Consider the following 22,430-nt stretch of genomic DNA (forward strand, 5'->3'; position numbering starts at 1 on the left):
TTTGAAAAAAATGTAAAAAATTTTACCTTCCCAGATTTTGATGCAGATCTCTGAAGAATCGATCCACAAATCTTTTAAGGTATTCCCCGCAAGAATCCGATAAAAATTGAGAAAGATACGGCCTTCCAACGGGGTCATATGGGGTCTCCAATGCATTTTTCGATTTTGAAGGGGAGTCCCCAGAAATTTTTGAAAAAAATGTAAACAATTTTACCTTCCCAGATTTTGATGCAGATCTGTGGAGTATCGATCCACGAATCTTTTAAGGTATTCCCCGCAAGAATCGGGTGGAAAACGGCCAAGATATAGGCTCCTTTCCCCGAAAGCCTTTAAAACCCCATCTTAAAGTCGTGTCGCGCTTGGCTTTCTACCGAAACGTGTTTATTTTTATTTTTGTGGGACTCCCTCCCCGATCGGCTGTCATTTGCACTTTATTCGGAATTGGGAATGATGCCGTCGAATTGGCAGCAATTTTTGTGACAGCTTCCACGCTCCGATGGCCATTAATTTGGCTCAAAACTGAATTGGAGTCGAAAAGCGCGGTCTGGCATGGCCCGCCTGGCCTGCCTGGCTTGCCTGGATTGCCCGGAGCCCGGAGTGATTCACTTTGCTCACTTATTTATGCAGTTGCCTGTCTAATGGCATTTTAATTGTCTCATGCGAGTTCGCTCATCATCATCATCATCATAGTGATTATTATTGTCGTTTGTCGTCATGGCGAGGCGCCATCTAGCGGCGGAGAGAAGAGCTCACACACAAAACTCCCACAAGTTCGAAACCAGAAGTTTTTATTTCGAAAATAAACTCATTTTAAATACTTTTGCCAACAATTTGCCATAATTTGGCTCATTTCCTACAACACACGACGTTTCCAGCTTTGTCACTTTGGTGGTTCTGAGAAGGGGATGAGGAAGGGGGGGTAGAAACTTTGGCGTGTGCTATGCCCCGGGGGGTGGGGGGCAAGGGAGGCGTGGCAAGTTTCTCTCCAAAGAAAGAGCCATCCCTCCATGCCCCTTTCTTAATTTTCTGTTGCTTGCACATTTCGGCATTGTGTGTTAAGTTCTTAAGCGCTGCCACAAACTTGAGCCTTCCGCCGAGGCAACCCTAAGGCGGCAACCCCAAAAATGCACCATCTCCCTTATGAGTTACACTTGGCCCCCTGCCCTCCCCTCACACACATAAAATAGTTAAAATGTGACAGTTGTTAAAAATAAAGCGAAAAGACTCCAAAATTACTCTTTACTTTTTATTTTTGGAGTTCTTTTGTTAAGGAGACTTTTTACTTTATTTATTTTGACTTAAAAACTATTTTTATTTAATCAAAAAAAGAGTCAGTATTACATAAAGATTTAAGTGCTTTAGATTTAAGATTTTAAAGATTTAATTTTAATATTTAATTTATCAAAAATACTTAAATAAATACTTAATTAAATGTACAGTATATAAAAAAAACAATAAAAAAATACATAAATAATAATATTTAAATAATATAGTAATATGTATAATTTTCGACTATAAGATACCCAATACTTCTCTTTTCTTTATTCGGGAGAGGAAAAACAAGACACTTTTATACCAAAGTATAAAAATTATGTCTAGAAATATCATTTAAAATTGATTATAAATTAATAAATTAAACTGTAATAAATATTTTTATTTAAACAAAAAATAGAATCACTATGAAAACCCCTACTGACTTCAAATAATTTCATAAAAGGTCAATCTGAAAGGTCTTTTTAATCAACTTAAAACAACTCCCCCACACATCACCTATATCACTTAATCTCTTAACTTTATTTGCTTTATCTCTCCAGATTAAATCTCCCTCACTAAATAAATAGTTTATTATAAACACAAAAACAAATAAAGAGAGAGCCGTTCAAGAAACAAAACTGGCATTGCATTTGCATTCTATTTGCTTTCAATTAGAAGCTCTGGGGGACTAAGGCCACCGATTCCAGGGTATTGGGCCCATGAACCCTCTCCCCGGCCAGGTGGGTGAGAGGTGAGTGGGTTTCCTTTTTTAGGGTGGTGCAGTGGCTCTACTTCATTACAGGGCTGAAGGAACAGGAGGACATCTTATTCTTGTCTTTCTTTCTATTTTTTTTTCCCCGTTTTTTTTTTTTCGGGCTGTTTGCATAATTTTCCAAAGAAGAGAAGCAACAAATGGGTGGGGGGGAGTGTGGGGGGAGGATAGAGAGTTAAGAAAGTCCACCCTATATAATATATAGTGGGGGGGAGGGAAGGGGAGAGAGTATTATATTGAACCATCTATCCGGCAGACACAATTCCGGCACAAGGGTTCACTTTCGGAAGAAGTTAGAGGATCCGGCGACCAAAGTTGAAAGGCAAAAAGCCAGTAGACAGTGCCGTAGAGGAGGGGGATGGGGGTACTGAAGGGGGGTGGTAGTGAAAGGTTACACACAATGGACTCCCTTATGTCTTCAAAAATTACATTTTAAGTTCTGAAATTACAATACAAAATTGAAATATCTTATTTCAGTGTTGCAGTTGGAAGCAATTTTTCATGCGTATAAAAAGGGAGGGGGGCCGGAAAGGGGTTAAGGGGGTGGTACAGTGAAGCCACATCATGGATGGAAAAAAAAAAACAGTGATGTGAGTTTTGTGGCAAAGACTGGCAAAGAGACAGTGGCAGCTAACGAGCCGCATGGCAGACAAAACTTTACAAAATTTATCAACGAGTGTGTGTGTGTGTGTGTGTGCGTATCTTGTATCTGGCAGTATGTGCTCTATATGTATCTGTATCTTTTGCATTTATGAAAATGTAATAATAACAAAAGACGCAATGCAGACGCGGCAAAAGTAAACTGAAAACTGAAAACTGAAAACAAAACGCAAACCAAGAAGCTCCTTTCCCAAAGAACAAGAAGAAACTCAACCGAAAGGAAACATATGTGTGGAAACAGTATTTCAGTGTGTGTGTGTGAGTGTGGCAACCCTAGACAACCCTAGACAAACATATGGCTCACTGAATGCACAATGTATCTGCATCCGCATCTGCATCTGCAACTGCCAGTGTATCTGTATCTGTATTTGTATCTGTATCTGTGCGAATGCCAGACAGCACAGCACACAAGTGCAGAAGAAACTTTTTCGGGCCAAATACGGTTGCAACTTAAAAAATTTGTCAAAACAAATTATCATAAAATGCTCATCATCCCGTTGAATATCATTTTTTCGCCAAAGCGAAAATTTGCAAAAGTAATTCAAGGGGATTTCCAAATAAAAATATATACAATTTTAAAGGCTTTTGGGGGAAAAGTAGGAAACTACTAGCTATTACTATTTGGGTTAAGAAGTTCTAGAGGCTTCAGAGGTTTTTTTTCTTAAGAGGTTTTAAATTCTATAAGTTGTAAGTTTTTAAATTGCTTTAATGTTTAAATGGAATACAGTTAAATGATAATGTTAAATTTAAATGGAAATAAATTATACATTTTTCCATTTATGAGTCTGGGTTCTTCTTCAATTAAATGCCCTTAGAAGACTCATAAGTATTCCTTATTTTAGATTAAATATTTCAAGTTCTTAAATATTGAATATTTTGGTTTCCTTTTTATGTAATTTATTACAGAAAAAATGTTTATATTTTTTGTACCTAAGAAATAATATATTTTATTGATAGATCTTTTAATTAATTATTAATATTATTTATAGATCATATACCGATGGCAATCTACCTATAAAAAATATATTACAACTTATATTATATCTTATAAAATATTATTTTATTAATAGATCTCTTTTCAATGGAATCTATGGATCTCTGGAAAATAAAACCCTAACTTACCTTATTAGATTTGTAGCTTATCCTATCCCGTATGCCTAATATTATATTATATCTTATAAACTCATAGTTTACTAATACAATCTAATCTATTAAATTTACTCCCTTCTACTCCCTAGTAACTCTCTATTATTATTTCACTTCGAAACTAAATATTCACTTGCCGAAATTCCTGTACTTTATGGCTTCAAAATCGGAATGTAATTAAACTGAACTTGCTCTGGAACAGCAAACTCAAAATCAAATAAACTAGTTTGAGAAGTTTTCCGCTCACCTCCTGCAGATATATATCCTTAGACCCCGCCCTGGCCTGGCCTTCTCCCTGCCCACCCTTCACCCTCCCCTTAAGCAAATGAAACTCCAATTAGCAGCACAAATCAAAGTCAGACAGTTGCGTTTTTGGAGGACAAGTGGGCCACCAGCACACAAATTTTTACCCAAAAGAGCCACCAGAAAAAAAAAATATAGAAAAAAAAGTTAAAGCCGCTTGTCCAGAAAAGTTGTGGGCATAAAATTGATAGAAAAAATAGCAGAAAAAAAAAAAACAAATTTGTAACTAGCAGGGTCAGAGAAGGGGGGACGATGGGGAAGTGGGTGTAATGGTTGAGAGTTTGCTGCGATATTTTGCCTTTGATAGAAAAACAATTTTTCTACTCCATTTCACGCGTTCAAGGCAGGGCAGGAGCCATAAAAGCGGCGAGAGTGTAGGGGGGGAGGGAAATCACTCAGAAAGAGACAGAAAATACAAAAAGGGGGGAGGGTGTGGAAGGCGCATCGAACATCCAGCAGAATCGTCAGCGTAAAGATGCCGCCAGACCGATAAACGCTAGAAATGAAATAACAATAAAAACCAATTTTTTATATCGAACTAAAGTTTATATACCTCTCTCTTTTACTCGCCCTATACCCCTCTCTTTCTCTCACTTTTGGCGAAAGTTTCTCCTATGCGTGTGTATATATATTTTTTTTTATATTTATTTTTTATATAGTAACCCCCCCTGTTGACCCAATTTGTTTTTTTTGTTGACCTTGTTTTTCGGTTACCCTTCAATGGCTATTTTTTGCAGTGTACCATATACATTAAAAATAAAATAAATATAAAAAAAAAGAAGGAGTAGAATTTGTAAACAAAACACCTAATCATTAGCCCGACAATGATTTGGGATTTCTGGCATTTATTTTTTGTTTGTTTCGAAACTCAATTAATTCACAAAAGGGAACCCATCTGGTTATCCGAGAGATACAATATCTACAAGTTCATTAGTTCGAACCTGCTTGTCTTTTAATTTTATGCCACATGGGGGCTTTTTTTCCCCTTTTTTTGTTGGTTTTTTTAGAAGAGCTACAAAAAAAAAAAGATCTAAAAACTTTTGTCAATATAGAGAGAGAATCAAGACAGGTTTTCATCCTCTGTTTGCTGACCAAATGTGGTTGCTGTTTATATTTTTTTTTTTTTTTTCAAGAAGGCGGGACTTGGAGGGGGGGCACATGCCGCCCATTTGATTTCCGACTGACCTACAGCCCGTCCATTGACGCCGGCGTCTTGAACTTCACATCTTGACCCTGAACGGAGTCACAGCAAAGATCCACCTCGAAATCTACGGAAATCAAAAAGTCAAACTTCCAAGATGATTCCCAATAATGTCCACTCGAGACTCGAGTTGAGGTCGCATGGCGGGAGTTACCCAGAATTATTAGCATCAATTAGGGGACTTTTGTTGGAAAAAAAAAGAATAATATAATATATAGACAAAATCATTGTAGTTGAAAATTAAACAGCAAAAATAATAGATGTTTGCTTAGTTAGTAATACTTAAGATATTAAACTTTTTTATATTTTATTCAGGGGAGTTTTTTGTTTATCTTTTTAATATTTCAAAGACTTGATTCTAAAAACAATAAAATAAAATAAGTAATTTGCAGTGTTTTTTTATTTTTAACATAATGTTTATAAAAATTAGAGTCAAAAAAATATGAGTTTTCTCAAAAATAGAAGATAAAAATGATAAGAAAGAAAGACGTAAACACATATTTAAAAATATAAAAAAAAAAAAAATCAAAATTTTAAAATGAAATCTATTATTTCCAAAAATTTGTTTAAGGTTTATAATTGTTAAAATTATTATAAATTATAATCAACTATGGAGATTAAAAATGTCAAATTAAATTCCTATCCTTCAAAATAAAAATCAAAATTAATTAAAAAGCCTCTGGCATCCAGCCTCTAGCCCCCTGCCTGACTTTCTCTTCTTAAATCTTTCCCTAAAAATTGAAATTCAAATTTGACTTTTTCCCAAAGCCTTTCTCTCCGTGCTAAAAATCCCCGAAAGAAACAAAGACCTAACCTCTAAAATAAAAACAAAAATAAAAGAAATTTTGTACATTAACTATTCAAACTTGTGATTGGAACAGGAAAAAACAAACCAAAAAAAAAAAGGGGCAACCCATCATCGATAAGTGATCCGCCAAAGTTGATTCCCTATTCGAAACGAGTTAAACGAGAATTTTGATCATATACTCGTCTATTTGTTTCGACTCTGTCCAAATCGAACAATAGGCGTATTGACGGCTGGACGTCAAGTCGGGCGTTAATTATTGATTAGTTTAAAGCCCGATTACCAAACCGGCAGCGGGCTTAGAACGCCACGGAACGTCCGACGCCGAACAACTTTGTTACCGCTCTCCCAGAACGCGAATAAAAATCCCAAAAAAAAATATATTCACATTAAGAGAGGTACACGGAGAAAAAAACAGAGTTTTTAGTGATCATCTAGAGTGTTTTTAGTTAAAAATATATATTTTTTTATGGTGTTATTAAAAGTGTTTGGAAGATGGAGTGGAAGAAGTCTTAGTGGTTTTCTATTTCTTTACTGATTAGACTTAAAAAATATAAAAAAAAAAAATCAGAGAAATAACAAGACATTTAAATATATTATTAAAATAATAAGTTCTCCTTAAAAGTTTTTTAATATTTTCATTGTTTAAAAGAAATAAGAAATTTTATCAGAAAGAGACTAGCATTTTTATTTTAATTTTGACAATTTTAAAAAAGTAAAATACTCTGGAAAATGTCTTTAAAAAAATACACAAAAAATTCTATTATGTTTTAAAATAATAATGCTTTTACAAATTTACAAATTAAAAAAGTAATTTATATTTTATAAATATTTGGAGTAAAGTTTTCATATTTTTCTTTTGTCATAAAACCGTTTTAAAGAATAGGTTGAGAAAAAACTACCCTTTTTTTTAATATAAACTCTATTTAGTCTCAAAAATATTTATTCATTTAAAAAATATTTATTAAAAATAAAAAAATAATAAGTTTAAACCAGAAAGAATAGAACCTTAGAAATAAAAAAAAAATCAACTGCTAGTGAAATAAAAGCCCTATTTTTTTTTGGAGTGACAAAATCCCAGAAATGACCCCCTAATTTTTTTTTCTGTGTAACATGATAGAGAAGAACTGGAGGAACAACAACCGCAGCAGCAGCAGCAGCAGCAACCAGCAGCAGCAGCAGAAGCAACAGCAGCAACAACGAGACACCGCAAAAATACACGACCGGAGAGACAATAAAAGTCGGCCAGCGGCCAAAAACGCGCTCATTGCGTGCGCTGTTTTCGCAACGGCAACGGAAAATTAGCCCCGGAGAAGGAAAGGGAAAGAGTGTAGTAAGAGAGTGAGAGAGAGAGATAGGTAGACTGTACGGGAACAGAATACGGATTGCGGAATACGGGAAAATACACGGAAATACACGGAGCAGAGAGGAGTCAGGATGCGACACGCATTTGTTGGATTAATTGTGTGCTGGCTGGCAGTTTGTCAACCGCAAGGTAAATATTTTTGGAATACGGCCATATAGACGGTATAATGACAGGATACAGCTACGTAGTACACCATACCCCCGCCCCCATCCTGATACACACACACACGCACTCACGCACAACACATTGACATGCTTGGGGCTTTGTTATTACAGCAATAATTGCAAAATTATCGCTGGATTTTGCGCCTACGTGCGATGCATTGTCAACTCTGGAACCAAAAAACAACAAAAACAGGACGAAAAGTGTTCAGTGTGAGGGAGACAGCCATCGGGCAGATTGAGAAGGGGCTATGGAAAGCCTTTTTGAATAAAAGTCTGAGAAAAAACAGGACATATAGTGATTATTTTTTCTCAAAATTACATTTTAAATCGGTTTTTTAAGTTTTTAGTATTTTTCTTATAAAGTTTGTTAAAAAATTAAATTTTATAAACTCGTTTCTATAAACAAGAACCTGTTGGATATCTAACTAATCTCAAATCCATCTCTTTTTTTATCTCTTTCTTTTTTGTGTTGTGTGTTTAAAAAGAAGTGTTAAAAAAGAATAACAAATAAAGGAAAGATATAATACAAACACCAAATACAACGCGTGTGAAACAAGTTTTGTTAAAAGGCTATAATCTTTTCTGTTCTTTTTTTATTATTTCTCATTTTAAAGACGAAAAACTTTCCGCTCATTTGAGTTTTTGTGCCAAAACAGTAAAGAATTTGGCTAAAACATTAAATGAAAACAAATACAAATTAAATACAAGAGATAGATGCCTAAAAGCCATGAAGTTTGCGAGGTTCTATAAAAAAAATTATTTAAAATACACGAGAAATTTCTTTAAAACATTACGCATACGCAGTGTTGGTTGAAGTTCTTGTTCGTAATAAGTACCTACTCTTCATACAATTTTTATTAAAAGAGTTTTTTGTTTAAATTTTGTATGCAATATTTATATTTAATTATTTCTATTATTGTATCTATTTTATCATATTATAATTATTTTCGAAAAGGATTACATGGCGTATGAGTGATGCGAATTCTAATAGAATAGAAGGATTCTATAGATTCTTCTAATAGAAGAATTCTATAGATTCTAGGGCCCTATTCCCATAAAATCTTAAGGGGAGAAAGGGGATATATATTTTTTAATTTTTTCTAATATTTTTTTTCAATCAATTTTAATAAAATTTCAAGCTTAGAGAAGGGTTTTATATCCAAAAGTTATAGAAAAATGAATCTCATCGTTAAAGAGATACTCCTTAATATTAATTTTATTAATTTTCTTTATTATGTTACATATTTTTATTATTTAAATATTATTATATATTTTTTTAACTAATTTTAATTTGAAAATTTGCAGCTGAGGCGCAGTTTGGAGGCTTCGGATTCCAGCCGCAGTTCCAGCAGCCCTTCCAGCAGCCCTACCAGCAGCCCCTCCAACAGGTATACTACAGACCCCAAACCCAATACCAGCCAGCGGTGGCTTATCGCCAGCAGCAACCTGTGGCGTATCAGCAACCACTGGCTTACCAGCAACCCATAGCTTATCGACAACCCGTGGTCTACCAACAGCAACCCCAGCGTCGCCAGGGCTCCGTCTCCAAGGCCAACACGAACGCCTACGAGCGGCAGGTGGACTTTGGCAACAATGTGGAGTACACCCAGGGCCTGTCCAACTCCCGGGCGGTGACCAAACAGAACGGCAACCGCGTGGTGACCAACAGCCAGGCCCAGACCCGCGACGTCGATCTCGGCGGACTCCAGTTGGGCAACACTCTGACCCGGACGAGGACGAATGCCAATGGAGCCGTGTCCCAGGGCATTGCCGATCAGTTTAGGATCGGAAATGTCGGCCTGGGTGCTTCGTTGTCGCCCCAGAATCTGCAGAACGGGTTTGGACTGCAGCGCGGCGCTGATGGTGATCTGAGACTGGGTCTGGGCTTCCTCAATCTCGACCTGGACAGGAATGTCCAGAACTCGAACACCCTGTCGCAGGCGCAGGTGAACGCCCAGGGCAAGGGTGCCCGGGCGGGATCCAACAGCAACAGCCAGACGAACACCCAGCAGTACGGCGGAGTCACCGTCACGGACACGCGCTCCAATTCGAATGCTTTCGGCAAGGCCCGCCGGGGTCAGACCTCGGCCAGCACCGGCGGCTTCGGAGGCACTGCGGCCACCAATGGCCAGAGCTTCGGGGGTCCCTTCCAGCGGGTGGTGCGCCAGCAGCCGGGTGCCCGCAGGCGGCCCAAGCGGCGGGCACAGTTCGTGCCATTTGGCTATCCGGGCGGACCCTTCGCCCCCGGACCCCTCGGCTGGGACAGGCCCCGTCGGCAGTTTGGCGGTTTCGGAGGCTTCGGCGTACCTGGCTTTGGAGGTGAGTTTTAAATGTAGTATTTTTTAGTATTTTAAATACAAATTTGTAATACCTAGTTTATAAAGTGATAAAAATATTAGGTTTTAAAAAATTAAACCACAATAATCAGTGAGAAAATATTAAATTTCAGTTTCAGAGAAAATTATAAAAGAGTTTAAAATATTTTGTTAAAAAAAAAATAGCTTAAAAATAGTTAAAAATTTTAAAAACACAACTAAAAGGTTTAGAACTCCAGGAGAACTAATTTTAATTTTTTCATAGTTTTTTTTTTATTTCAAAAAGTGCTTTCAAAAGGCTTATATTATTATTTATTTTTATGAAAATATTACCCTTACTTAGAAGGCCCTTTAGTGGAAGGTAAAATTATATATTATATATATATATTATAATATATAATATAAAGGGAGGTACAAATTATATATTTACAAAATACTAATAACAAATAATATTGTATAAAAATGATCAAGACTTACCAAGACGATCATTCTAAAACATCTGTTTGTCCTTTTCTTAAGCCTTAAAATTTATTTCACAAGACACATTTTATTTTTATTATATTGCACTTTCTTAAATTTTTTCTCATTCTTTTTTTACACTTGAAAAAATAAAAAACAAAAACTGACGGTAGGCTATCCAGGGCGCCTTGTCTCATTTCTGTTTTTATTTTTTCTTACACATTTTTACGAAAAAATAAAAATTTGACGGAAGGCTATCCAAGGCGCCTTGTCAGAATTTTAAATTTTTGTTGTTATGTTATTTAAAATATAAAATAAAAAGAACTCTGACTAAAGGCTATCCAGGGAGCCCTGTCTTAATTCCAATTTATCTTAATTTTTATTTAATTTTTATAGAAGGCTATCCAGGGCGACTTTTCTTATTCATTTATGTATATATATTTTTTAAATTTATTTTTTATTTCCCCTTACACTTTTCTTGGTTTAAAAATATAAAATAAAAAGAACTCTGACTAAAGGCTGTCCATGGCGCCTTGTCTTAATTCTAATTTATTTTAATTTTTTTTATCTTGACGGAAGGCTATCCAGGGCTCCTTGTTTTTCTTAATTTATAGATATTTTTTTAAATTTTTTTACACTTAAAAAAATAAAGGAATCTAGAAAATAGAAATATTTTTATTAAAAATTTTAAATAATATGAAAATTGAAAACATATGAGTCGAATTCATCCGACTATATGATACCCGATACTTCCCGATTAAATAATATTTTTAACAAAACTGTATTAAAAAAAATTATAAAAAAAAATATTAATATAAAATAATTTTTTAGGACCCCAATTTGGACGACCTGAATATCAGCCCGAAGGCCCAGAATACTTCGGCGGCGGCGGTGGCTTCGAGAACTTCCAGCAACAGCAGCCGGGCAGGAAGAAGGGCAACAAGAACCAGCAGCAGCAGGCCCAGGGCAACGCCCACGCCCAGGGAGGACCTGGCTTCAACCAGCAGGCCTCGACGAACAATCATGCCGGAAACGGCGATACCGGAAGCAGCAGCATCAGCTCGAACCTGGCCCAGGACGGCAGCAGTGGACAGGTGAGCTCCGCGAACACCAACACCCACCAGGGCCAGACGGCCAACGGTGGCTATGAGAGCAACCAGAACTCGCAGAGCCAGTCGCTGAACTTCAAGCCCGGCCAGCAGCAGGCCTCCAGCGCCAATGCCAACACCCAGCACACCCAGCAGGGCAACAAGGACACCTACTCCTCGAACAGTGGCTCCACCTCGACGAACAACAACCAGTTCGGATCGTCAACGAACACGGCCAACACCAACTCGCAGGTGGTGAGGGACGGCAATCGGCAGGACGCCACCAGTGATGCCAACAGCCAGAGCATCTTCCAGGGCAACAACGGCCAGGGCGACGCCACCGCCCAAACGAACGCCCAGACCAGCTCCCAGCAGGGTCCCGGCGGTTTCGTGACGAATTCCGCCTCCAGCAGTGCCTCGGCCACCGCCCAAAATGGTCAGTCCGCCAACGCCAACGCTAATGCCAATGCTGGTGGCAACGGATTCGGCAACTTTGGTGGCCAGGGACAGGGCGGTGCGGGAGCCAGTGCCGGCGCCAATGGCGGTGGCTTCGGCAACTTTGGCGGCGGCGGTAATGCCAATGCCAACAGCAACGCCTACGGTCCTGGTCCTGGCTTCGGCGGCTTCGGCTTCTTCGGACGTTAGTCTTTTTTTTTACACTCAAAAAAAAAAAAAAAAGAAGTGAAGAGGTAGCCCCCACATCACCCCCACCACCACCACCGCCTCTCACTCGCCCTACCTCCTACCGACTAATTTTTTTTTATGTCACCCACTTGAGCACAAGAATAAAATGCATTTTGTTAATTTAAAAAATTATTATTACAACTTGGCACGGGTTTCACAAAATTAAGGTTTAAGGTTTTGTGTTTTTGAAAAGTTTTAAAAACTTGAAGCATTTTAAGAAAGTAAGTTTTATTTTCAATGTTTTTTAAAACTTTTCATTGTGTTTTTTTGTGTTTTTTTTAAGTGTATGAATAATTTTTGTTTAAACTTTTAGGATTATAGTATATTTTTTTTTAATAATTTCCAAGTCTTTAAAATTTCTGTAATCAGTTAAAAAAAAATTTACTTACTCATTATATTTTATAAAAAAAAAAAATTTTTATTTATTAATTTTTTTGTTATAATTATTTCTAAATTTTTGAATTTTATAAAACATTTTTTTTCAATTTTAAACTTTTATTAATTAACAACATGTTTTTATACATATTTCTTTTATTTTTTGAGTTTTTTTTTTCATTAAATTAAAAAAAAATAATAAATTTATAAAAATCAAAAAGAAACAATTAAAACTGTTTCTAGCATTTCCTAAAACTAAAATTTTAACTTTCTAACAAAAAGGATTATTAGTTAACCTTTAAAATACTTATACTAAAGCTTTACATTTTTTTTAGTATTTGCAAAATATTTACATTAAAAACTTTACTTTTTTTTTTATTTTTATTTTTTGTTAATTAATAAATGCACAATTTTTTTACTCTTTTTAATTATAAATTTGAATTTATTTTGTTTTACCTTCGCAAATTTTTATCAGTGTCACACACCACAAATTTTGATCGTTGTCACAAACCACAAATTTTGTTGCCTACTTTTAAGCCTTCCTGTAAAACGTGGTCAGTTTATCCTGTTTCTCAACCTCTTAACCCTTAGATCGCCACCGTGCCCAGCAGCAGGTGCGACTGCAGCGCTGGAAGCCACACCCCCCAAACGGCACGGCCACCGCCCCCGAAACGACAAGGACTTCGATAAACGATAACTTCGAGTATGTCTACTTTAATCGATCCTCGCACTTGGAGGACTTTGAAACGACGAGTGGCGGGAAAACGCCCAGGGAGGAGGTTATGGGGGCGGGCGCCGCAGCCCTGAACAACTCGGTGGATGCCTTTGGGCCCTATGACGTCACGCAGCGTCAGGGCAGGACCTTTGGGCTGATCTACGACTGGATCAGTGGCCTCTTCAACTCCTGCGTCTCGCCCTGCACCCTGGAGGCCTTCCAGAAGCAGACTTGCTGCGAAACGTATGTCGTGGATCCTTCCTATCCTGTACCGCCGCCGCCCCCGCCTCCCCCTCTCCCCCCGCAAACCTGCTGCGCAGCTGGGCGGCCGCCCTACTTGCCGCCACGGCCACTGCCGCGTCCTCCCCCGCCGCCGGCTTACCCGCCTCCCGCCTATCCGCCCGCCTATCCCGGCTATCCGGTGAACAACAAGACGCCCGTGGTGGTGGTGGCCACGCCCATCAACTGTTGCACGGTCTGCACCTACTCCTACTACGGCCCGCCGCCGTGTGGCCGGTTCTACAACAACAACAATAACAACAGTGGGGATAACAAAAAAGTCACCATTTACGTGCCACCGCCGTACTATGGGTAAAAAAACAAAATAATACTTGACTTTTTAAAATAAAAAAAAATATATATATATTTTAATTTGAAACTAAATTGTGACGGATATTTTTTTTAATAAATTTTAAAATAAAATTAAGTTTCAATATAAATTAAATGTGGAGTTTTTTATTATGTACTTTGAAATAATATTTAATATTAAAATATAGGTCAGAAAAATTTAATTTTTTTTCAAACTATTTCTTGTGTTTTTTACTATGAAACCTTTTTATAAAAAATATATTTTATTTCTATTTTTTTTTTTTTAACTAAAAATTAAAATTATACCTTAAAATTATTTCAAATTTTTTTATCCTGATATGGTATATATACTTCATATCAAATATATATCTTTTTGTTTTATATTTTAATGAATTTCCAATAAGATTTATTATTTGTTCTCCTTTATGTTATTATTTTTTCTATTCATATGCATTTTTAATATTTTATTAATATATTTTTAATATGTTTTGTCAAAAATAAATGGCAATGCCCACTGTAAGTGTCTAAAATCACTCCAAGTTCTGATCGCGCAACTGTACTCTTCCAATTGCACATTTCCATGCCTCTTTCTAAGCCAAAATACGCAAATGCCAAAAATGGTAGCGAAAAGCGGTGGAATGAAAGATAGAAAATCTGCCAGCTCCTTGATCTTCATGCTTTCTTGCCTCCCACCGCTTTTCGGTGCCGCTTCGTAAAAAATGGCGGAACTTGGCGTCGTTTCGGGCTTGGGAATTGGAAATTACGTATTTCACAAGAAATATATACAAAAATGCACATTTTGAAACATAAAACTTAATCTAAATTGTTTTAAAAACAAATTTATAGATTTAAATAGTATATTTATTAAAAACTTACCCTTTTTATGACACAAAAGGTGTTACATATTGAATTGAGACTCCTGCGGCCATTTTGTTTAACGCGCCGCGTATAAACCCGATTTTAATCATAAATTTTATGGAAAAATCACTCACTTTCACTTATTTTCAGAAGAATATTAAATAATTACTTTAAAACACCTTGATTTCAAGCACTGATTAATGAATTAATAATATTTAAAAATAAAAAGACGGAAAAACAAACGGATGAACTGACGAGGACGAAGGATTGCAGCTTACTGATCGAAGAGAAGCTGCAGATGGAGTGAGTGGGCGGCCCGAGCAGAGGAGAGAGAGCAGAAGGAAAACTGCTTGTTTTCCGATTCGACTATTTTCAAGCAGTTTTTTAGTATTTCAAGTATTTCTTCTAGTATTTCCTATTTAATCACGAAAATAATCACAAAAATAATGAAATACTAGAATTATAGATCCTTTTTTGTACATTTAAGCAATAATAAATAAGAAAATTAAAACCATAAATCCAAATCCAATTCGATTATTTTCAAGCAGTATTTATAGTTATTCTAGTATTTCAAGTATTTCTTCTAGTATTTCCAATTTATCGGTAAAATAATCACAAAAATAATAAAATAATAGAATTATAGCTCCTTTTAAGATCGATTTAAGAAATATTAAATTATAAACCATAAATCCAAATCCAATCCGATTATTTTCAAGCAGTCTTTATAGAGTTATTCTAGTATTTCAAGTATTTCTTCTAGTATTCGAAGTATATCCTTTTTAATTATTGAAATAAAAATACAAATTGAATTACATCTCCCAGTTAGATTTATTTAAACAATATTAAATGCAAAAATTGTAAACCATAAACCCCAATCCAATTCGATTATTTTTAAGCAGTATTTCTAAAGTTCTTCTAGTATTCTAGTATTTCTATAGTTCGAGTATTTCAAATATATCTTCTAGTATTATAAAAAACTTATTAAAACTAAATTAAAACTCCTTTTAAGATCCATTTATTCAGTAATTAAAACAACAATTATAAACCATAAATCCAAATCAAAATGATGGTTCAAAAAATCCAGAAACTAACCGATAATCACTAAACAAAAGCCTCTTTCTTAAGCTAAAATGAAAAAGTCAACTTTCTTTATAGATAAATAGGCCAAAGTTGAAAAGTTTGGAGCAGGAAAGTTTTTGGGGGCAGTGGTAATATGTAGTATGGCCACTGTATGTAGAATAATGTCCTTTTGTTTGTTTGTTCTTCGCCTGGCTAATTCCGAAAAAGCTTGCATAATCTACAAAATAGATAGGGGAGTATAGGGGGCAGGCAGAAGGCGACAGGGGGCGTGGCACCTCGGGGGAGGCCTGTCAAAACTGCGGCAAATAAGACACACGACAAAGCAAAAGTGCGGGGTCTGGGATCCAAGGGGGTCCAGGTAGTTGTACTACAAAAGATATATAGTTGTAGATACTCTTATTAAAAAAAAATAGTTGCTTGGTTTTTAAAATTAACAGAAATAATAAATTATAATAATAACATAATCTAAATCATTATTTTATAGAATTATAGAATAACATATTAAAAATAGTGGTTTTCCTGAACTATTATCCCTAATTATTTAAAATTTACAACAACTTTCGTCACAGAAACTTAATGTTTTATGATATTCGTCACTGGAATTTCACTGCCAGACATTTTTTTATGATTTATTAAACATTTTAATAATGAAACCTTAAGTAAACTCTTTTAGAATCAAATTTTATTCGAAATCTTATAAAATATAAAATATTTAAAGGGTATTTAAAAGACAACTTTCGTCACAAACTGTGGCAGGTTAACGTGCCCCATCTTTGGTCGCTTTTGTTGTGCGGCTACTTTTCTTTTGGGAACTCCAGTGCCGTTGACTTTTGCGCCTAAGCTAAATTTGTGGCATGTGTTTTGTTTGTTGGCTGGAAATTTGTTGGCAGGCTGCCACACACGACAACCCAAAAAGGATCCTGGGGACACCGAAACAGCAACAGCAACAGCAACAGCCACGGCACTGAAACAGCCACTGAGACTGAAACTGAAACTGAGACTCAAACCCGAACTGAGACTGAGACTGAGAAAGGACTGAGGCACAGACAGGACATGTCACGTCAGCGGCACAAAGCCAGGACACAAAGGCCTGATAACTGCAGTCGCCTGATAAGCCGGCTATCCCCTAACCTACCACCCTGCCAAAAAAAAAAAAGAACAGGACCAGGACACCCACTCTAAGTGCACTTGGAGAAAAGTTTGACAGAATTTATACCGTTTTTTTTTCAGGGAAGTCATGAATTCTAAGCTGAGAGGCATAATTTTTTAATTTTCTTATGAAATTATGAACCTTTTTTGAACTTTGAACTAAAAAAGCTAATAAAAATTCAATATTAATCCTAAAAACATCTCCAGAAAAATCTTTTCAAACTTTTAAACATTTTTTCAAAAGATTTTTTATAGTTTAAAAATATAAATAAAATTTTTAGGATATGTTATTAGAGTTCTTGGTTCCAAGGCGTCTTTTTTCAAACTTCCTAGTTTTATTTTTCTTTCAGAAAAATCGAATTTTTAAAAACAAAAATTGTATTTAAAAAATTTGCAAAAGAAAGCATATTTTCAACGTTTTTGAAAATGTTTTCAAACTAAAAAACACTTTCCAAATCCTTCAAAATGATTCCCAGATATACAAAATATATATTTCAGAAAGACAAAAATACTTTCTCCAGTGTATGTGAGCTTTGGAAACTGCAACCCCCCATTAGCCCCACCCGGAAGCAAATGTCGTCTCCTTTGTCATTTCGCTCATAACGTTAATTTATATTCAGTTCAGTCTAAAGTAAAAAAAAAAAAAATAAATACATAGCGTGAGAGGGCGAGAGAGGAGGGGAAGAGTGTACAGTGAAGCCCGTGTGTGACAGCCATATAAGTAGGTTGAAAGGGTTTAAGGGTGAAGAGGATGAGAAGAGAAGGATTCCTAAGTGGACTTAGTTGTAGAATTGCTGGCGACGCCTCTTGGCGGGCGTGGCGGCCACAAAGCGGCGTCCGGATCCGCCGGATACGGAAACGGAACCATCGTTGGCTGAGTACAGAAGCAGAGGGATCTCCTCCACGCTAGTCTGCTGGAGCTGAGCGGAGTTCCTCACTCCGGAGCGGAGCAGCTCATCGGCGGAGAGGCGACGCAGGCCGGGTCCAGCGGCGGGGGCAGCGACAGGGGCGACGGCAGCAGCGGGAGCGGGAGCGGGAGCTCCACCATCCAGCAGCTGATCCTCATCGTTCTCGGGCTGGTCCAGGACAATATCCTCGGGCTGGGCGACAGCAATGCTGTTTCCAACTGGAGCACCGCCCTCAGCCTCGTTGTCGGCGGCGGAAATGGAGCTGCTCTGCAGGAGGGCCTCGATGTTCTCCAGGTTGGAGAGTCCGTTGATCTGCAGCTGGTCGTGCAGCTCGGTGGGAATGGCGATGGCCTGGACATCCTTGTGGCCGGAAATGCCATTTGGAGTGGGGATGAACTGGACATTCTCGGGGATCTGGTCGGTGGGGTAGACGGGCACCAGTTCGGCTTCATTTTCGTTGCTGGACTTCAGCAGGATGAGGGAGATGGGCACGATCTTCTTGAACTTCAGCAGGACCAGCTTCTTGATGGCCACGGCACCGGGGAAGACACGTCCCTGGGGTCCGGAATGGGGCTTGGCGATGAGGGCGCGCTCCTGGAAGTGACCGTGGTGACGGTGACCGGGCACATGGCGGGCTTTAAAAGAGAGAGAGAGAGAGAGAGTTTTTTTAGACAAATTTATCGATTTATTATCGATGTTTTCGATTAGGGTTTTAGTTATATGTTTTTGTAGTGTCCTGATATTTTTTGAAGCATTTTTTAAATATTTTGTATAATTATTTTGCAAGCAATTCCTTGATATCTTACGATTATAAACAAATTTATCGATTTATTATCGATATTTTTGTTTAAAGTTTAAGTTATATTTTTTTTACTCTCGTAATATTTTTTTAAGTATTTTTAATAAAGTTTTTTCAATCAATTCCTTGATAAACAAAAATCTAAACAAATAGCCTTTAAAATCTTGAATCTTTCGATATTAAACAAATGAATCGATTAATTTGACAAAAGAGCGATTAACAATCAAAGATCTATCTCAATGATTGATTAAAAAAAATCCTTTGATTTATTAAACAGAAAAACAATTAAGGAAAACGATTAGGGAACAAAAAAAAGGCAAAGTGATTAGTGAAGAAAAGATAATCGGATGCCCCGGAGATAGGGCTACGGCGATTCTCGATTCGAACTCACCTTCGGTAATGGCCAGAACGGCCAGGCCAATGGCCAAAAGGGCGACCAACTTAATTGCCATAATGATTATAGATTTTAGAACTGAGGACTTGTGGATACTTTGTGAGACCGGAACCTGGGCAAAGGCAACCTGGGGCTTGATGTGTGTCGCTGGACGAGTGACTCTATTAAATGGTTCAACAAGTGTCCGGCAAAGACATTTTATACATGGCAGGAGGAATGGCAGAGACACATAAAAATCACCACAAAAAATCTACACAAAAACAAAAATGATACAAAAGAAATTGGCAAGCGGGCTCAGAACACGAGAGAGACAAAAACCAAATGAGATTGGATTTTCGAAAGGGGCTACGGCTACAGATTAGGAATGGAAGGAATGGAAAAAAAGTAGAAAAATATATAAGAAGAATGGTTTAGAGACCCTGTCTGCAGGCCGATTGGCAAATTATTAAACTATGCAAATGTTGGGCCAGTTCAGTCGCCAACTGATTTATGCACAAATTTCAAATGGGCGAAAACCAGAAAGTCACAAACCCCAAAAAGTGGTAGAGAAAATCATCCATAAACCAAAAACCAAGAACGTTGACTTTTTTTTCTTATTTTTTTTTCTTGGTAACCAATTTCCAATTCCATTTCCAGTTGCATCTCACACGAAAGTTTTTTTGATGCTCTTTCAGGGGGTGTTCTAGTTTTCATATCGATTTTAAGTCGATAAAGGACTGTCCGTGTGTCCGTTAATATAAGCTTCAATAATTTAGTATTTTTATAGACCAATTGTCCTGAAATTAAAAACACTTCTTTATTTGTAAAATTTAAATAGAGTTAGTAAGTCACAAAAAAGGATAAGAAGTCTTTGTAAGCCTGTCCGTGTGTCCGTCTGTCCGTTAATATATTTTTACATAATCTAGTAAGTTTATGAGCTAATGTCTTGAAATTTGAAATACTGCTTTAATTTATTTTTTTGTAAAATTTAAATAGAGTTAGTAAGTCACAAAAAAGGATAAGAAGTCGCTATAACCTTGTCCGTTTGTCCGCGTGTCCGTTAATTTTTTTTTAAGCCATCCTGTTCTCTCAGTTTTGAAGCTATTGAAGTGAGATTTTGGATACCAGCTTCTTTGGATAGACTGCAATACATAAGTTAAAATGAGAAAAATCAGACAACTATATCCTTTGATATTTATTTTCCAAACACCCCCTAGATAAACTATATTTTTAATCCAAAAAGAGCATTCAAACTTCATCTTAACAGAATGTAAGCTTTCCTTTCTAGTTCTGGGCTAATTTGCTTTTGGCCTACAACAAAAACAACAAAAATATATATATAAAAAAAAATCTTAGTTGAAAATTTGCATTTTGGGTCGTTGTTTGGATATTTCTCGAGCAAATTTTTGAGGTCAAAAGTGAGATTTTCAATAAGTCAGCCAGACATTTGTCAATGTCGAAAGTGTGCGAGTTTCCACTGTGCTTCCCCCACAACATGTCAAAGTTCATATACAAATATATACCACTTTATGGTTATATAAAGATATATAGATGGCATGTGTTCCCAATTTTATTCAACCGACATTTAAATCAATCAAAGACCATCGACTTTATAGTGCGAAATTTATTCAGTTCTGTCCTCACAAAGCGTTCTCTGTTTTTTTCCTTTTGGCTTTAAAGATTAAAGGCTTAACCCATTGGATACCAGAAAGTGGAAAGGGGCTTTATAATTTTTAAGCCACGATTTATCTTTCTTTGTCAAACCCACAACGATGATCTTTTGTTTGGCATTGATTATTGTTTATAAACAAAGCTAATGGTTCTCCTTTGAGGGAAAATAAAGATTATTGATTTTATGTTTTATGATTTATTAAAAATAAAAGGTGGCATTAAGGAAGGCGCTCATAAAATTGTTGATTGATTTTTAACAATATGGACATTATAGAACTATTTTTTTGTTGAAGAAAAAGTAAACAGCTGCTTGAGTTTCTTATAAATATTTAAAACTAAAAAAATAGATACTGATATACTAATAGTCATACTCAATTCTAATTCTAAAATATAAAATATTAGAATAACTCGTATTGTTTTTTATTGAATTATTTATTTTTTGATAAATAATATATTTTGGCTCTATAACAGATATATAATTGCACCTAAAATAGACCTGAAAACAATCCTAGAACTAAATAAATTATTTTAAAACTTACATTATTTTAGGTGCTAATAAAAACTTGAATATTTTAAGACTTTAGATATGTATTACATTTGTAATGCTTTCATAGATTAATAAATAAAAATAATATAATAAAAATGCTTAAATTAAACTATTATTTAAAAAACTGGAGACCTATAGTTATATTAATTTTATTTGACTACAATAATTTTAAAAAAACTTAAATAAAATAATATATTTTCTTACTCTAATAAATAACAAACAAACCTAGTTATGCAGCCCTGCAGAGCCTTATAATTTCGAAACGCACTTTATCAGATTTTTAACGATTCTCTGGTATGGTTTTGAAAACTTTCCTATGGCTAATCAAAGACAAAACGATTCTGTCTACCGAGTGGTTGGTGTGCTGCTGACCAGGCTCCCCCGGGTAGAATATTAATTAAATGCTGTAAATTACACCTTTTATATATCTTTACAGCTAGAACAGTGGTTCGATCGATTTTTAAATTTGCTTTTATTTTGTATTTTTTGCAGACCACAGGTGGTGTGATTAATTTATGTGCCATATTTTCATTTTTTCTCCTCTGGTTTGTATTTGAGCTACTTTTTAATTTTATATTTTTTGCGTGGCCGCCCTTTTGATGGTTTATCTAATTTATGTTATTGCTGTGGCAATTATTTAAATTTCCCACAGCTACCGTGTTGGCATTTCTGTAATGATGAGCTGGGCAGGGAATATATAATAAAAAAAAAAAAAAATTTGATACCCGGAAAAAAAGAAACCGCATCTCTTCAGGGCGTTATTTTCTGACGTTTTTTTTTTTTGGCGGCCCATTATGGGCGACATAAACAAATGTTTTAATAACCAAATTATGCGGCGAGCAAAGCAGACCGCCTGCTAAAAAATAAAACAACAAAAAATCACAAGAAGGGAAAGCTTTCTTTCCAATGAAACGATGTTCAAATACTCTTGGTGGTCATCTACTTCCAAAGAGGTGATTTTTTTTCGGGATAATTTATATTAAAGTTATAGGATATAGTTCTTAGATCCTTAAATAATTTCAATCATAAATTAGTTCCAGGTTATTAAAATTTTAGGTGAAGTCATAACCTTCTAACTCTAAAAAAAACTTAGAATCAAAACTTAATTAGAAAAAAGTTTTGATTCTAATTCTAAGCAGTCAGTTATATG

The 22,430-nt window shown here is 36.1% G+C and overlaps 2 protein-coding genes and 1 long non-coding RNA gene across 4 annotated transcripts in view; 1 reads left to right on the forward strand and 2 right to left on the reverse strand.

Moving 5' to 3' along the window:
* The window catches only part of LOC26515542, a 171,768-nt gene extending 156,712 nt beyond the window's left edge, over positions 1–15,056 (reverse strand). Inside the window, exon 1 of the long non-coding RNA XR_001408376.3 lies at positions 14,772–15,056. This is a non-coding gene — a long non-coding RNA (uncharacterized LOC26515542). The remainder of the gene's footprint in view (positions 1–14,771) is intronic.
* Positions 6,404–12,346, forward strand: LOC6505120 (glycine, alanine and asparagine-rich protein). Of its 2 annotated transcripts, XM_001965380.4 has the most exons (5): positions 6,407–6,539; positions 7,262–7,636; positions 8,977–9,059; positions 9,189–9,990; positions 11,277–12,346. In XM_001965380.4, exons 2-5 carry the CDS (start codon positions 7,579–7,581, stop codon positions 12,176–12,178), a joined length of 1,845 nt encoding a protein of 614 aa, XP_001965416.2. In that variant the 5' UTR covers positions 6,407–6,539; positions 7,262–7,578; the 3' UTR covers positions 12,179–12,346. The 2 variants fall into 2 exon arrangements, with proteins under 2 accessions (XP_044573372.1, XP_001965416.2); XM_044717437.1 differs by having other exon boundaries at positions 6,404–6,539; positions 8,977–9,990.
* A 2,556-nt stretch (positions 15,057–17,612) lies between the features above and the next one.
* On the reverse strand, positions 17,613–19,316 carry LOC6505131. The gene is made up of 2 exons (XM_001965379.3): positions 19,081–19,316; positions 17,613–18,525 (listed from the first exon to the last, which is right to left on the reverse strand). The coding sequence occupies exons 1-2, from the start codon at positions 19,139–19,141 to the stop codon at positions 17,762–17,764; spliced, it is 825 nt and encodes a 274-aa protein (XP_001965415.1). The 5' UTR covers positions 19,142–19,316; the 3' UTR covers positions 17,613–17,761.
* Positions 19,317–22,430: the final 3,114 nt, after the last annotated feature.

Source organism: Drosophila ananassae, chromosome XR, assembly GCF_017639315.1.
Source record: "Drosophila ananassae strain 14024-0371.13 chromosome XR, ASM1763931v2, whole genome shotgun sequence".
In the NCBI taxonomy this organism is placed as follows: domain Eukaryota; kingdom Metazoa; phylum Arthropoda; class Insecta; order Diptera; family Drosophilidae; genus Drosophila; species Drosophila ananassae.

What these genes read in the sequence shown, in the direction of transcription:
- LOC6505131 (XM_001965379.3), bottom strand. Translation starts at nt 19,141, where the DNA reads ATGGCAATTAAGTTGGTCGCCCTTTTGGCCATTGGCCTGGCCGTTCTG. An exon ending in CGTTCTGGCCATTACCGAAG is followed by an intron (nt 18,526 to 19,080) that starts GTGAGTTCGAAT and finishes TCTCTTTTAAAG; the next exon opens with CCCGCCATGTGCCCGGTCAC.
- LOC6505120 (XM_044717437.1), top strand. Translation starts at nt 7,579, where the DNA reads ATGCGACACGCATTTGTTGGATTAATTGTGTGCTGGCTGGCAGTTTGT. An exon ending in GGCAGTTTGTCAACCGCAAG is followed by an intron (nt 7,637 to 8,976) that starts GTAAATATTTTT and finishes GAAAATTTGCAG; the next exon opens with CTGAGGCGCAGTTTGGAGGC. An exon ending in CGGCGTACCTGGCTTTGGAG is followed by an intron (nt 9,991 to 11,276) that starts GTGAGTTTTAAA and finishes ATAATTTTTTAG; the next exon opens with GACCCCAATTTGGACGACCT.